The sequence below is a fragment of the Typha angustifolia genome, chromosome 3 (assembly GCF_048772165.1).
Source record: "Typha angustifolia cultivar Huaian chromosome 3, ASM4877216v1, whole genome shotgun sequence".
Lineage (NCBI taxonomy): Eukaryota > Viridiplantae > Streptophyta > Magnoliopsida > Poales > Typhaceae > Typha > Typha angustifolia.
The window spans coordinates 3,428,101-3,442,764 of NC_133241.1; the positions used below are offsets into that span (position 1 = coordinate 3,428,101).

The window sequence follows — 14,664 nt, forward strand, 5'->3', positions numbered from 1 at the left end:
TCATTTTCGATAATTTTTTATGTTGAAAATGTATAGAAAGATTGAGACGAAGAAAACATATGACAAATAATTTAGAAAAAAAGTCTAATTAGTTAATAAAATAAAAAAGGTATTTCTGTTTTTCATATTAAAATCAGTATTTGCGAAAACAACAACAAGGTTAAGTGACAAAAATGAAAGATCATGGAGACAATTTAGCCTAACCATTGGAGTTAGATAGTATTTTCCCCATATATACATATTAATTGGTAAAAAAAAAATCACAGTGATCAGTAAAGCTAACAAAATAACTTCTTTTCTTAAAAAAAAACAAAACAAAACAAAATGGCATTTAGACAACAGTGGCCGTCTGCAAATTTCCAAGAAAACGAGAGGCTGCGAATTGTACCAATCATCATGTCCAGTCCATATGGTCCCTTATTGTCCAATCCGATTTGGAACAAGCAAGCACAACATTTGAACAAAAAAAAAAGAGAAAAGAAAGCAAGCACAACATGATGGGTCCTGCCTCAACGAATGCTCTCTTTTCCGTCACCCCTCTCTCGTGCACATATTTGCATGGCCTACTTAACCCATGTGGGAGATAAGACTATTCGATCCTGACTCAACGAATGCGATCTGCTATCCCTGGCCCTGCAAATCCAACAGGCCAACCCTGACAGGTCAACGCAATGCTACAAATTAACTCGAGGGTACGTGATCGTTGACCTCTGAGTCTGTCAACCCAATGATATGTATTTCAATCAACCACACAATACAAACAGACGAAATAGGAAGCCAGCTATGATAAGCTCCTGTTCTTACTTTATTCAATAGTAACATGAATCACCAGTGGTAAACTAAAATGCAAAAGGAATAAAAAAGGTAATTATGTAACTACAATTCTACTCCCATTTTTCTTTAATTGAATCATAATGTGTTTGCATCAATGAAGCTAAGTATCTGCTGCACCGAGTTTGCGATGTCTTCGGCAGTGTATCTTGTCTCACCTGTAATCTATTAACATGCAGAAGGATCAGATTTAAGCTTATTTTAATTTCTAGTCCTATTAGAAGGAAACCAAGTCTCACGTTACGGTTACCTTGATATTGAAAGAGTAGAGAACAGTTTGTTCAATTGTTGTAATGTTTGTGTGGAGGATGCTGAGCTGCAACTCCTCGAGTGCTGCGATGGTTTTGATAAGCTGCCCCGGCCTCCTTCGAGAGAGGATCTTGATTACTGCATCGATTCCTAATAGCCTGACCTCGATGTCGGCCAGGTAGGATTTGTTCTCCACCGTCTCCTCCCGAAGGCCATTTCCTTGGTCGAGATCGAGGAGCTTCACATTATCACTGTCGGGAAATGGTATGTATGGATAGAAGGGCTGTTGAATAGGCACCGGAGGAGGAGTACTATCAATTATTGTTCTCGGAGCTTCAGTACTACCATGGAGTCTTCGCCTTTTTTGTGACTCTAAGCACTGGACTAGTTGCTCTAATTCTCTGACAAACTCTATAGCACCACCAATAATGGATGCCTGGTCTCCCTGAAAATTAAGCTGATTAATTTAAGATGATTGGAAACAACAAGGAATCTTAATTTGTTTGCAGACTTTTCTTGCTTCTGTTTACATGCTTTTATCATGGCTACGTTAGTATTTCTTGCTTCAAATTAACCTAACTCTAAACATAACATGCAACTTGAAAATCCAACAGTCTAGGACGCATTGAACGAAGAAATTATATTGATAGAAAATATTTCCTTAAAGAGCATATCCAAAACCTAGTAAGAGTGTCCTACTTTTACCCTTTGCACGTAAGATCCTGGCATCAGTGATCTCAACACACGGAGGTGCTCATTCATCTGCCGCCTTCTGTTGCGCTCTACAGCGATATGGGTCATCCGTTGGCTCTCAACCTCCTCGCTCGTTTTCAGTGACCTTGGTCTCTTTCGACGGTTCTTTGCCTCTACGATGGCTGTCTTCTCGACCCCATCGACAAGACCAAACTGCTGAATGGAAGAAGTAGTGTTCTCCGACGTCAACCGACCCTTGTCACTTCCATCTCCATCCTCCTCCATAATCACAATCCCCTTATTCTTGATGCTTGTCCCACCCAACCTATCTTCTAAATCAATAGATGGCGGAACAGGTAGAGGAAACAACGCGTGGTAATTTTCATCCTCGGACATCTTAGTCTGGTTCAGCAGCTTGAGCTTAGGTCCGAAGTCGGCGAACTGCATCACGTCCGCGAAGCTCAGCTTGTCAAGGGAGATCTGAGTCTGCGGTACTGAAGAATTGCTTAGCATATAATCGACCATCTCGATGCCGTTCTCGGAACTACCTTGCTGTCGACTGTCGTCTGGGGGGTGACAGTCCAGGGAGTAATCCAACGGTGCAAAACTAGCGGGATGGTTCACCTGAAATAGGGTAGCTAAAGCCTGGTAACTAACACGACATGAATTAATTCTTTCCTATGTACGTAACTTTATGTGTATGATTGCATGCATTCTACCTCTTCGTCCATTAGATAAGGGATCAGCTAACTTTGGTCTGCAAGTAAGGAAAGAAATCAGTACACGACAACTCAACAGTATCTAGAGAGTATAGAAGTTTTACCATTGAGAGCTGCTTTACCTTTAGAAGCAGACACAAGTTATGGAATGGAGTGGAACAAGCCAGAGCAGGAGGAAGGAAGAGGGGCCACAAAATTTGGCATTTCTGGGAAGCTGGGAGTCAATAGAAAGGGACGTAGCAAAGGTAAGAGGTAGATGTAATAGCTTTCTCTTTAGTTCACGTAGATGATTTGGAGGGAGCCTCGTGCATTAATTGGATTGAGGTTGAATTCCACCTCTACCACCCCCCAATAATTATGTTTTTCACATGCACAGCGCTCTCTAGCTCTCCTTTTTCCACCTCTCTTTTCATCTTCTTAAGATTCACATGAGCTGCGCATATCTAAAGCTGCCAACTATCCAATTTTTGAAGACGCTAAGTGAGATCTTAAATGACCAGCTTTTTCAATTTAATTAAAGGCCTTTTTCATGTGGCATAGTAAATTGAGGTTAGCAAATTCACGTCAATTTTGAAATACCATATTACCCTTCTTTGGTCGTTCTCTTCCTCTTTCTTTCTCTCTCTCATCTCTAAATTTTGTGATTTTTGTAGACTTTGCTTTCTTTTCCTTAGAAATCTTTTAAATTTTCTTGTAAGTAAAGCAAGATCATCATCACTATCAAACACTCACCTTCAAAAACATGTGCCCCTCACGTTAGTCGAATCCACATGATTTTTACATGACGTGTTGGACAATATTTGTATATAATATATAAGATAAAAATCAATATTTTTACAAATAAAATAAGCTAAACGGAGTCGAAATTATCACAGGTTGCAATAAATCCCAAAATATATATATATATACACTCACCAAGACAAATGCCTATGTAGGGGCTATAATTCATATAACTTACGTTATAATATTAACACAAATAAAGAAAATATAATCAGATCTTCACCAGGACCTCCACAGACTTGGGGTTATCTATTGATCTAAAAAAATATTTCTACCAAAAAATGGTGAGCAGAAACCATAGTAAGTATACATCTCTACAGTTTAAAAATAGGACAAAGAAAAATGTCACATGATATGTATGTATGCCAACATGATCATAATAATACGTTCATGCAATATATTCATATCAATAGCTCAAATGTATTAATAAAAGAACACATAGTATGCATCATTTAAACTATCAAATTATTTACATCAAGCTCATACTGAGTCATATCATAATTATCATAATATGCTCAAAGAGCTATCTACTACATAATAAACATAGGCTCACACATCATCTTAAACATCGATGAGGGATAGACATCTAGCGGTAATGTTACTCGTACATGCCTGGCGACATTGTATATGACTGATTATCTATGACCATCAGACTAAAGATCTAGTCGTAAGCCCATATCTCAACTCTACAATCATTACTCTAATAAATCATTGCATACAGCAAAATTATTACTTATAGCAGAATCATTGCATATAATGAGATCATTGCTCATAGCGGAAACAAGAGCACACTACTTATAAACACCTTGACCCTGCGTTATCGGGTACCACTAGGCCTATGACCCCCATCCCTCAATCATAATTTCAAATCACATATTATCTAGTCTTTGTACTCAGTAGTGTTACACTTGCTCAAACCAACATATAAGGTGCCTAATAGTCCCCTCTCGTCCTCATGACCTCAAGCTTTGGTCGATATAAATATAGGTAATAAATATACACTATTCCCTCTAAACTTGGGTTGTGTGGATAAACGGACATACCGCGATGAAACTTAACTACATGGTAATACGTGCAAGTGATGTAGTGATTAATATTATCAATTATAAGTCATGCACATTGAAGATATCATAATCAGAAATGCTCCAACAATCCATAAATAACTATGAAGTAGTAAATAAAATATAATTATGCTGAATAGTGAATAAACATGAACATATGCATGATATGAATACGATAAACTCATAAAGTAAAACTTCACTTTAATTTTACACTATTCCTAGACTACAGAGAATTCACTTACCTGACATTGCTTCCAAGTTAATCAACTCTAACTGCGTCACAGATCATCCTCACACAATAATGAATCTACCTCAATAATGAAAACAATATACATAACTACAAGTCTACACAAATTAATGTTGCAGTTCTTGATTTAGCGGCATAGTGAAACTACTTCAATTTGTATCAATTTCTATTTATGTTTTAGAAAAATAAAATAAATTTTGGCAGGTGCATTCGAACGCAAATAGATGGCATTCGAACACAGTCGTTCAAACACCTGATTTGCATTCCCATATAAAGATGACACATTTCGGCCGTTCAAATGCCTGATCTCGCGTTTGCACATAAGAGCACATTTTGGCCTTTCAAATGCGATTAAGGTGCATTCGAAAGCACAACGAAAAAGTTGAGTTGTGATAGGATTAGTTTAGGGTTAAATTGAGTTGTAATAGGATTTGTTTAGGATTTTTGGATGTTTGGCTAGCCTGTATATATATAGAAGAGTAGCTTCTATTGATTATTGAGTTTTGGAATTAGTTTTCATCTAGACTTGAGCCATCTTCTCCCTCCTACTTCCTCCCCCTGATATATAACCCAAGTTCTTGTCTATGTTTGAGGTTAATCCTCCGTCGCTTCTCCCTCCTCCCTCTAGCAACCAGCCTTATCGAAAAAGTCCCATCTACCCTCTGATCTAGTTGCACGCACTAATCAATCAACCATACCATAAACATTATCCATAACCGTAACCACATATTCTACATCCATCCCGCTACCTCCTGACCTTCGGTCACTATTTCTTACGTAACTTTTGGTCTACTCATCCGATCAATGTGATTCTAGTTGCGTTGGATTCCTAACTATTATAAGAACAACATATCCATATATCAGATCAAACTAATAGTTAGATTAATCCCAGTTACCTTCATAAGTTCTATGCTAATTTTTGTCTAGATTATAAAATTGGATAGAAACTCATCTTAACCAAAAGCGACTGTAACAAGTTGGTATTAGAGCTTGCTTTCCTTGGCATGCATCGGCAATGATGTCAACAACTAGATCTATGCTGGCATGAAGAAGAGAAGAAGGGGAGACATCCTATTAAGCTATGATACCAAATTGATAGGCTCTGATACCAATTTGATAAGCTCTGGAACCAAAGATAGGCTACGCTAAGATTCCTTCAAAATCTGAATGTATTACATGAATCAATCTGCATGATCGTGAAAAAATATTCTTCAGATATTCTCCGGTAGTCAGAAAATTACGAAACCAATTGGGTTAGATCTGTAACTTCCTGATATACAACTTTTGTATTTATGCACTTTGCAGATTCGAACTGTAGCAAAGATAGAAACACGGAATAACGTGAGTGATGGTGATGGTAACGGGTGGAGTGGATGTCAGGGTTATGAATGGGTATGAAGATGAAGGTGGATTGTGGATGTGATTAAGGGAAATAGACGAGGAGAACGAAGTGGTTGAGATCCTAAAACAGAGGGGTGGCTCGACAGTCACGGGAGATTAGAAGCGAGGAGAAACCTTACCAATGGTAGAGGTGGAAGGATGGTGAAGAAGGAGAAGGGAGGAGGGAGGAGTCTAGAGAGGAGATAAGAGGTAAGAAATTAGGAATCCAATAGTATAATGAAGTTGGCTGCCTTCCACATATTTAGAGAGGCTAGCCAACAAGTCCTAAAACAATATGAAACCCTAATTCTAGAGGATTCCCGTCGATCGCGTTCGAACGCGCCCGATCACATTCAAACGCACTCAAAAAGCTCCATCTCTAGATGTGAGAACGTGGTACAAGTGTTCGAACGCGAGCGTTCGAACTCGTCCAATCGTGTTCGAATGCACAATATGCGTTCTCTGTATTTGCTAATCTGATGCAAGCGTTCACAAGGGCGTTCAAACGCAACCTACAGAAATTTTATTTTAATGAAAATAAACACCTAATGCAATAAGAAAAGATCATGACTATATGTATCAACCCACCACGCTTCCCCTACCTTACCCTCAAGGTGAAAAGTCGGAAAAACGTTACAAGATAGTAGTCTCCAACTCCCTTGTCGCCTTATCGAATGGCTTGCTAAGCCACTCAACTAGAATCTCCATCTCCAATCTGGTACAATGTCGTCGTCGGCGCCTAGGATGTATACGAACTAGCTCTACAATCTCTATCTCTTCCAATGGCTTCGGTAGAACCGATCCAACAATCTCATGATCTCCAATGTGCTCCCTCAACAATGAAACATGGAAGACAGGATGCACTCTCGACCTCTCTGGTAGCTCCAAACGATATGCAACCGAACCAATACGCTCCAACACTCGAATGCATCCGCGGTCCAACAACAAACCGCTTCGATTCTCCAATTTTGGATGGCGCTCCAGATCATCCATCATCTCCTATAACAACCTCAAAATATCTAGGTTAGATATTGTAACAACCTTTCCTTTAAAAAAAAATCTTTGCATGGGCACGACGCAACCAACCGGCTATGGCCAACTGGCCGCGGCGGGCCCCAGCGCTGCCGCAGCCACCTCCAACCCCCACCGCCTCTCTCCTTATCCTTTTCTTCTCCTCTCTCTCTTTCGGTCACTCTCTCTCCCTCCCTCTCTCTCTCTCTCAAACTCTCTTCCTTTCTCTCTCCCACTGTTATTGCCGCCGCCGTCCTTGGAAACCACCGCCGCCACCTCCGCAAGCGTCGATGAGCTCCCTTCCCACTTTCTCTCTCCCTCTCTCTCTCTCTTGCTCACACCCGAGCTCGAGCTCGTCAGAATAGAGCCGCCAGTGAGAGGCCGGCCACTGGCTGGCCAGCAGCGGCCGGTGCCCTCCCCGCCGGCCTAGTTCCGCACTTCCCTCCCCTCCTTCCTCCTCCTCCTTCTTCTTCTTCTTCTTCTTCTTCTTTTTCTTCCTCGGCTTCTTCTCTTTCTTTTTGCATAGTGCTGGGCCCAGCACTGTAGCAGAATTAATTAATTAATTATCTATTTATTTTATTTATGTTATTTATTTAGGTATTTTCTCTTAATTAATGCAAATAGATTATTTAGACATTAATTATAACTAATGATAATTATATTGAAGAATAAGTATAAATATAGGTAATACTTATATTTATTATTTATATCTCTATTAGATTAATATATAGATTTGTAAATTATAATTATTAGATTTATATTCTAATACCCTCATCATATGTATTTTAAATAATTCTATTAATTTATTATATATGATTATTCTGCAACAAATAAAATACTAGGCTTCATTAGCTATTTATTTATTATTTTATCAAGTAAATAATGCATTGTCCCTAATTAATCAAGATAGTGTATGAATTATAAAATTAATTATAATTAGACCTTGTCTATACTTATAGTTATTTAGCCTTTTATTTTATTTTATTTTATAATTATATATTTAGATATACTCTTATATAAAAGGAAACATGCCTCTTCTCCTTATGTTATAACTAACATTTTATGATAATAATATAATTATAGTATTTGAATCATATCTATAATATAGACCTAGTTATGTAATCAAAAAATAAAAGAGAAGTGATTCTAAACCTAATAAATAGTTATATTTTACTTGAATTAATTCTAATTAGATAAACGACTAACTTCATGGTACTTAAATATTTTCAGACCCCGAACCCCCTTATGTGAGATCCCGTGGACCCTGACGATGAGTTGATGCTTGACTGACGGATGTGAGAGATGCGTGGTTCGTGTCTTCTGATCAGACAGTGAGTAGTCTTATCTCCTAGACGCCTTTCTCAAATTAGGATATATTATATATTATGTATATACATGTTTTGAACTCCAGCATGATTATATGATTTTATCTAGAGATGATTTCAGTCAAGCATATTTTATCATGCATATGATTAGGCTGATTTGGATATGAATACATTGGTGATATATATAGATGATTGGAGATGATTATACTGTTATGATTTTATATCGAGATGATCTCTAGCATGAGTATGCATGTGATAGACTAGTAGGAGTATGCATGTGTTAGATACATGGTTGGAGACTACATTGTATTATTTTTCTCTTTCCACCTAAATTCCTATTATGTATTGACTCGTTATTATACTGGATATATACATATGATCTGTCATTTATAAGTAAATCATAAAATGTGATTGATAGGATATTGATAGAAAGCGTGAGGATACCCGAGTGGGCGCAAAGGTTAGGACCCGCTTGGTGGATGATTGATTGCTTGACATAGTCGCGATCCTATTGGCCTTACGTTTGAGGTCGTTAGTCTGTGTGCGCAGTAGACATTCAGACACATGCCGTTCACCAGGGCATATGTGGCGAGTTATCCTCACGAGGTTTCTATCAACTATGTGGGTGCCCGGTCTGGATGGATGTTGATACCCTATCAGGTGGCGGGGTATGGTTATATTTGAGATACTCTTACGGGTGGCGGAGTATGCTCTGAGCCTTTAGACATGATGTTGAGACTGGGTACCGGGTGTTAATTATGCACAGTGGTCTAGTATGATGATGACCTATAGAGCTGACATTGATGACTGAGATGTTGAGAAATGCATATGATTTCATTATCATCTGATTACCTGATTATCGAGTGGTCAATATATATCGTATATGGTTGCATTTGATATCATAGCATCGTCATGATCGGCATGCATCATGTGTCATATTTGAGAGAGAGTTATGATGATTGTATGACATGGTGACCTATTTATTCGTTATCGAGGATTATATACTTTTATCAGTTATAACATGTTATCTAGTTTTTATTTATATATTATTGAGGATGCATTTTTATACTCATTCATGATATGATGCTCTTTCTGATTCATATTATCCAGTACATGATTTACTCTCTGTTTGTCATCACTGATTCGGAATAAGGTCTATTCACTAAGCCTTTTGCTCATGACTCTTTTTATTTCTTTGCTAACCCCCTTAGATATGTGGTATATTATAGCGACTTGAGAGATCCCGAGAAGATATTTTAGATAGATGAGGTGAGTTATAGGTGCGAGACGGTATAGATGATAGTTTATATAGAAATTAAGTTGTACCAGTATTTGTTATTTGTACTCTTTTGTATTAGACGATGATTTGTATAATACAGGTCAAATCATAGCGTACTCTTGTATTAGTTTTTTAATTGTATCTTGATGGTTTGTTGTGGCCTGTGTGGGTCTTGCTAGATTTAGGTAGTGGTTTAGTGTATATCACTGTGGACTTGGATATTCATATATTAAAAAAATTGTTTGGTTGATAATATGATTTACTTGGTATTAGATTATGTTGATACGATTCGGACTTCACCGACGTCATCTCGAGCATGGATTCACTTTAGGAGTGTTTTTATTTCATGTTTTAGTGTTTAATTTCCATTAAAATAAGTTTTCTGTAAGTCGCGTTCGAACGTGGATAGAGTGAGTTCGAACGCGGTTTGTGAACGGGGTTGTGAACGTGGGTGAAGAGAGTGCACTGTGCATTCGAACGCACTGTGAACGCCTGCATCACATTCGCAAATACCGAGAGGCGCGTTCGATCGTGCGTTCGAACGCGGTGCATTCGAACGCGGTCGGGCGAGTTCGAACGCGGTGCATTCGAACGCGGTCGGGCGAGTTCGAACGCGGTCGGAGAAAATTGTGTTTTAGGGTTAATTGGAGTTGTTGGTTAGCCTATAAAAGGATATGTAGGGCAACCGGAATTGATTATTGATTATTGAGAATTCAGTTTTGCCTTGCCTCCTTCGTCTTCTTCGCTCCCGTTCCCTCAATCCCCGGCGACGCCGCTTCTAACCTCCCTCGACCGGCCAATCACTCTAGTCCCTTAGGGGTGGCCCTCTCCTCCCCCTTCTTCCAATCTATCCAACACTTGCCCTAACCTTTCCATCATCCATATCCCTTCCTCCATCACTTTTTCACTGGTGCCACCCCATTAACGCCGGTCCTCCACCAATCTCCATTACCTAGGGTCTCGTGCCTCCATCCACGGATCCTAAACAGATCATCCTGACGTTCGTCCACTAAACGGACGATATCTCAAGATCCCCAACTCCGATTCACCTAGCGTTCAAGCCGTGTTGGGGTCTCTTTCCGAGCAAATGGCCATCAATAATCAAATGATGATGGAGATGATGCGGGAACTACGGGCGACAAGGGAAGCAATGGCGAACGGGAAAGCACCATCGACCCCACGACGTGAGTCCACCCCCTTGAACCCACCGCCATTGGTTTAGCCTTTGCAACCACAAGAGCCACTGCTACCACCACCCTGTGGGCAGAGGCAAGCAAGGATGGTTACACCAGGTCCAGTTGTAGGTGAACCCATCCAACGAGCGAACCACCATGGAGACCACCTTGGAGATCAAGATCCGTGGGCGGGCCAATACGATCCAGAACCACGGCGAGTTAATCAAAACCGAGGGAGGGATCATCAACTCTTCGTGGTGCATCCTCCTCTGGTTAGACAAGGACATGATCCAGAACGAGAAAATGGCATACGTGGACAAGTCGTGCGTCTCGAATTCTCCAAGTTCAAAAGTGGCGATCCGATCGATTGGTTGTATAGGGCGGAGCAATTCTTTGCATACCAAAGTACGGCGGAAGAATACAAGGTGACGCTTGCGAGCTTCCACCTTGAGGATGCGGCGCTTCATTGGTTTCGAGCAGCCAATGCCATTGAGGCCATCGAAACTTGGGCTGAATTTTGCACCGATATCACACGGTGATTTGGAGCATCGGGGTATGAAGACTTTGATGCTCTCCTCTCAAAAACAGTGCAAAAGACTACGGTTGGGCATACCAAGAAGAATTTGAGAGGATTAGTAGCCGATGTCATCCACCATGGATGGATCAGCAACTTCGCAGCACCTTCATCTCCGGGCTGCAGGGTGACATACAAGCTGATGTGAGGGCTTTAAGGCCTAGAACCTCAAAGGAGGCCTTCGAAGATGCGGTGCTTATGAAAGACGAACATAGGGCCATGAAGATACACTTGAAACCGAGTTGGATGAGCCAAGGAAGCCGCAATCAAGCTCAACCAAACATAGCGGCGGGAAATACTATCGAAGTACCAAGGGTTGCTGCTATAGTGGTACCTCCTCGAGCACCCTTGAAGCCATCCCAAGATGTGAAGTATGCACCTAGAGGTCCGGGACGAGCACTCAACACCTTCCCAAGTAAAAGAAAGAAGAGCCAAGGGCCTATGCTTCCGTTGTGATGAGAAGTTTGTACCCGGGCATCGCTGCGCTAAACCGATGGGATCGGTCATGCTAATCGATGGATTGGAGGAAACTGAGGATGAGTTTGCAGCTGAAAGTACAGATGTGGTTGGACATCAATGAGAAGAAGATGAGGAGCAACCCGTGGAGGACATGATAGCCGAAATCTCCCTCCACACCTATTCGGGGATAGCTGCGCTAAAGACCTTGCGGGTGAACGGTGTAGTCAAGAAAACCACAGTGAGAATCTTGATTGACACCAGGTCCACCCACAACTTTATTGACAAGAGGCTCCTTAGGAAGATTGGGCTCGAGTCAGAACCCACTAAAGGGTTCGATGTGACGATTGGAGATGGCACCACATTGCGAGCAAATTTTATTTATGGAGATGTGGAATTGAAGGTGCAAGGCCAAACTTTTACATTCGATCTTTATCCATTGGCCTTGCGAGGTGCCGACATTGTTTTAGGGACTCAATGGCTTCAAAGCTTGGGGCCCGTAACCTTTGATTTCTCAAACCTCACACTGACATTTTGGAGGAATGGACGAAGGGTGCTGCTGGATGGAAATCAACCGCGGCAGGGGCCGACATTGCAATCACTTGTGGGCTTTCCTTGTGCAGGGGACCGGGCTCTACTATTGCAAATGGATGTCGCTGAACCTAACTTGAGTCATTGGGAGGACCTAATCCGGATTCATCAACTGCATATAACTCGACCTCCCGAGCACAATCGGATGCACCAGATTTCTATTGCTGAACTGACATTGAGTCAAGTGGTTCGACCACCCGAGACCAAGTGGACTCAATGTAGATGGACCCGAATTCCACCTTGGGCTAGTAGGAGTACAAGTATCCAAGCTCGACTGAGGATGAACCCCTTTGAGGCGATAATGGTCACACTCCCCCTGTCTTGCGTACCTACGATAGACTCGCGGTGACGGATAGGACCATGCTTGACTTGGAACTTGTTGATCGAGAATCGAGTGGCTAATGCTCTTTAGCGCCAATCGGACACAAGTGAGCTTGCCTCTTTTCCAGCACCAACATATCCTCTATTTTTAGATATGTGGGTAACCAATGCAGAAGATCATACCATGGAAGAGCTTGAGTCAGAGTTCAAAGATCACTTCCCAAATTTCAAACCTTGAGGACAAGGTTGCGGAAGCGTGGTGGATTGATACGATTCAGACTTCACCAACGTCGTCTCGAGCATGGATTCACTTTAGGAGTGTTTTTATTTCATGTTTTAGTGTTTAATTTCTATTAAAATAAGTTTTCTATAAGTCGCGTTCGAACGCAGATGGAGTGAGTTCGAACGCGGTTTGTGAACGGGGTTGTGAACGTGGGTGAAGAGAGTGCACTGTGCGTTTGAACGCACTGTGAACGCCTGCATCACGTTCGCAAATACCGAAAGGCGTGTTCGATCATGCGTTCGAACGCGGTCGGGCGAGTTCAAACGCGGTCAACGAAAATTGTGTTTTAGGGTTAATTGGAGTTGTTGGTTAGCCAATAAAAGGATGTGTAGGGCAACCGGAATTGATTATTGATTATTGAGAATTGAGTTTCCCTTGCCTCCTTCTTCTTCTTCGCTCCCGTTCCCTCAATCCCCGGCGATGCCGCTTCTAACCTCCCTCGACTGGCCAATCACCTTAGTCCCTTAGGGGTGGCCCTCTCCTCCCCCCTTCTTCCAATCTATCCAACACTTGCCCTAACCCTTCCATCACCCATAACCCTTCCACCACCACCTTTTCACCAGTGACACCCCATTAACGCCAGTCCTCCACCAATCACCATTACCTAGGATCTCGTGCCTCCATCCACGGATCCAAAACAGACCATCCTAATGTTCGTCCACTAAACGAACGATATCTCGAGATCCCCAACTCCGATTCGCCTGAAACTTAATTTTTTGGAAATCTCTTTTCCGGAGCTATAACATATCAAAATTTCACATCGATCCGACATCGGAATATTTCGGGATCTTATTTCAAAGTTCCGTGTCAGATCTAGTCCACATCAGGAAATTGGAAGAGATCGAACCTTAGCCTAAGGGGAGATCGTATCAATTTGGTATCAGAGCTCCATAGTTCGAGGTGTGATCGTATCACCCGCGCACCGTGCGTGCTGTGTGGGCGTGCATGTGCCCGTGCCGAGCGAGAGCGTTACAACTTGATACTCTAATATGGTCGTCCTCTGAACCATCTTGCTTGATGTGGTAGCAATATCTTCATATGCCGCTGTCTCAAATGTACGAGTAATCCTCCTACAACAGTCAACCCAACCGATAAATCCTCCACCACGAATAACCGATCAATACCAATGCAATGTCGTTCCTTGGAGATGAATACCAACTTCGCCGGGCCAGCTGGCGTAGTAGGCCCCTGCCGCCGCCGCCACAGCCTCCCTACCCACCGCCTCTCTCCCTTTTCTTCCTCTCTCTTTTTCTCTTTCGGGCTCTCTCACCTTTCTCTCTTTCTCCCTCTTTCAAACACTCTTCCTCTCTCTCTACTTGCTACCGCCGACACTCCATCGGCCTGCCGCTGCCACCGCCACCTCCACTAACGCAGGTGGGCCTCCCTACTTCTCTTTCTCTCTCTCTCTCTCTCTATCTCTTTTTCTCTCTTTGTCGGCTTTCTCTCGTGACTACCGGAGGATTGAGCCATCAAGGAGAGGCCGGCCGTTGAGTGGCCACCAACGGCCGCACCCCTCCCCCACGGCCCAACCCTCTTCTTCCTTTCGCTTTCTCCTCCTCCTCCTCCTCCTCCTCCTCCTCCTCCTCCTCCTCCTCCTCTTCTTCTTCTTCTTCTTCTTCTTCTTCTTCTTCTTCTTCTTCTTCTCCTCTTTCTTCTCTTCTTTCCTCTTAGATTGCACCCTGCAAGTGG

The 14,664-nt window shown here is 41.9% G+C and overlaps 1 protein-coding gene across 6 annotated transcripts; it reads right to left on the minus strand.

Annotated features, from left to right (window-relative positions):
• Nucleotides 1–243: 243 nt before the first annotated feature.
• On the minus strand, nt 244–2,749 carry LOC140758035 (transcription factor FAMA-like). Of its 6 annotated transcripts, none has more exons than XM_073094007.1 (5): nt 2,615–2,749; nt 2,493–2,530; nt 1,786–2,397; nt 1,082–1,516; nt 244–989 (listed from the first exon to the last, which is right to left on the minus strand). In XM_073094007.1, exons 2-5 carry the CDS (start codon nt 2,502–2,504, stop codon nt 885–887), a joined length of 1,164 nt encoding a protein of 387 aa, XP_072950108.1. In that variant the 5' UTR covers nt 2,505–2,530; nt 2,615–2,749; the 3' UTR covers nt 244–884. The 6 variants fall into 6 exon arrangements, with proteins under 6 accessions (XP_072950108.1, XP_072950112.1, XP_072950106.1 ...); XM_073094011.1 differs by having other exon boundaries at nt 1,082–1,525; nt 1,780–2,411; nt 2,615–2,748; XM_073094005.1 differs by having other exon boundaries at nt 245–989; nt 1,082–1,525; nt 1,780–2,397; nt 2,615–2,748.
• Nucleotides 2,750–14,664: the final 11,915 nt, after the last annotated feature.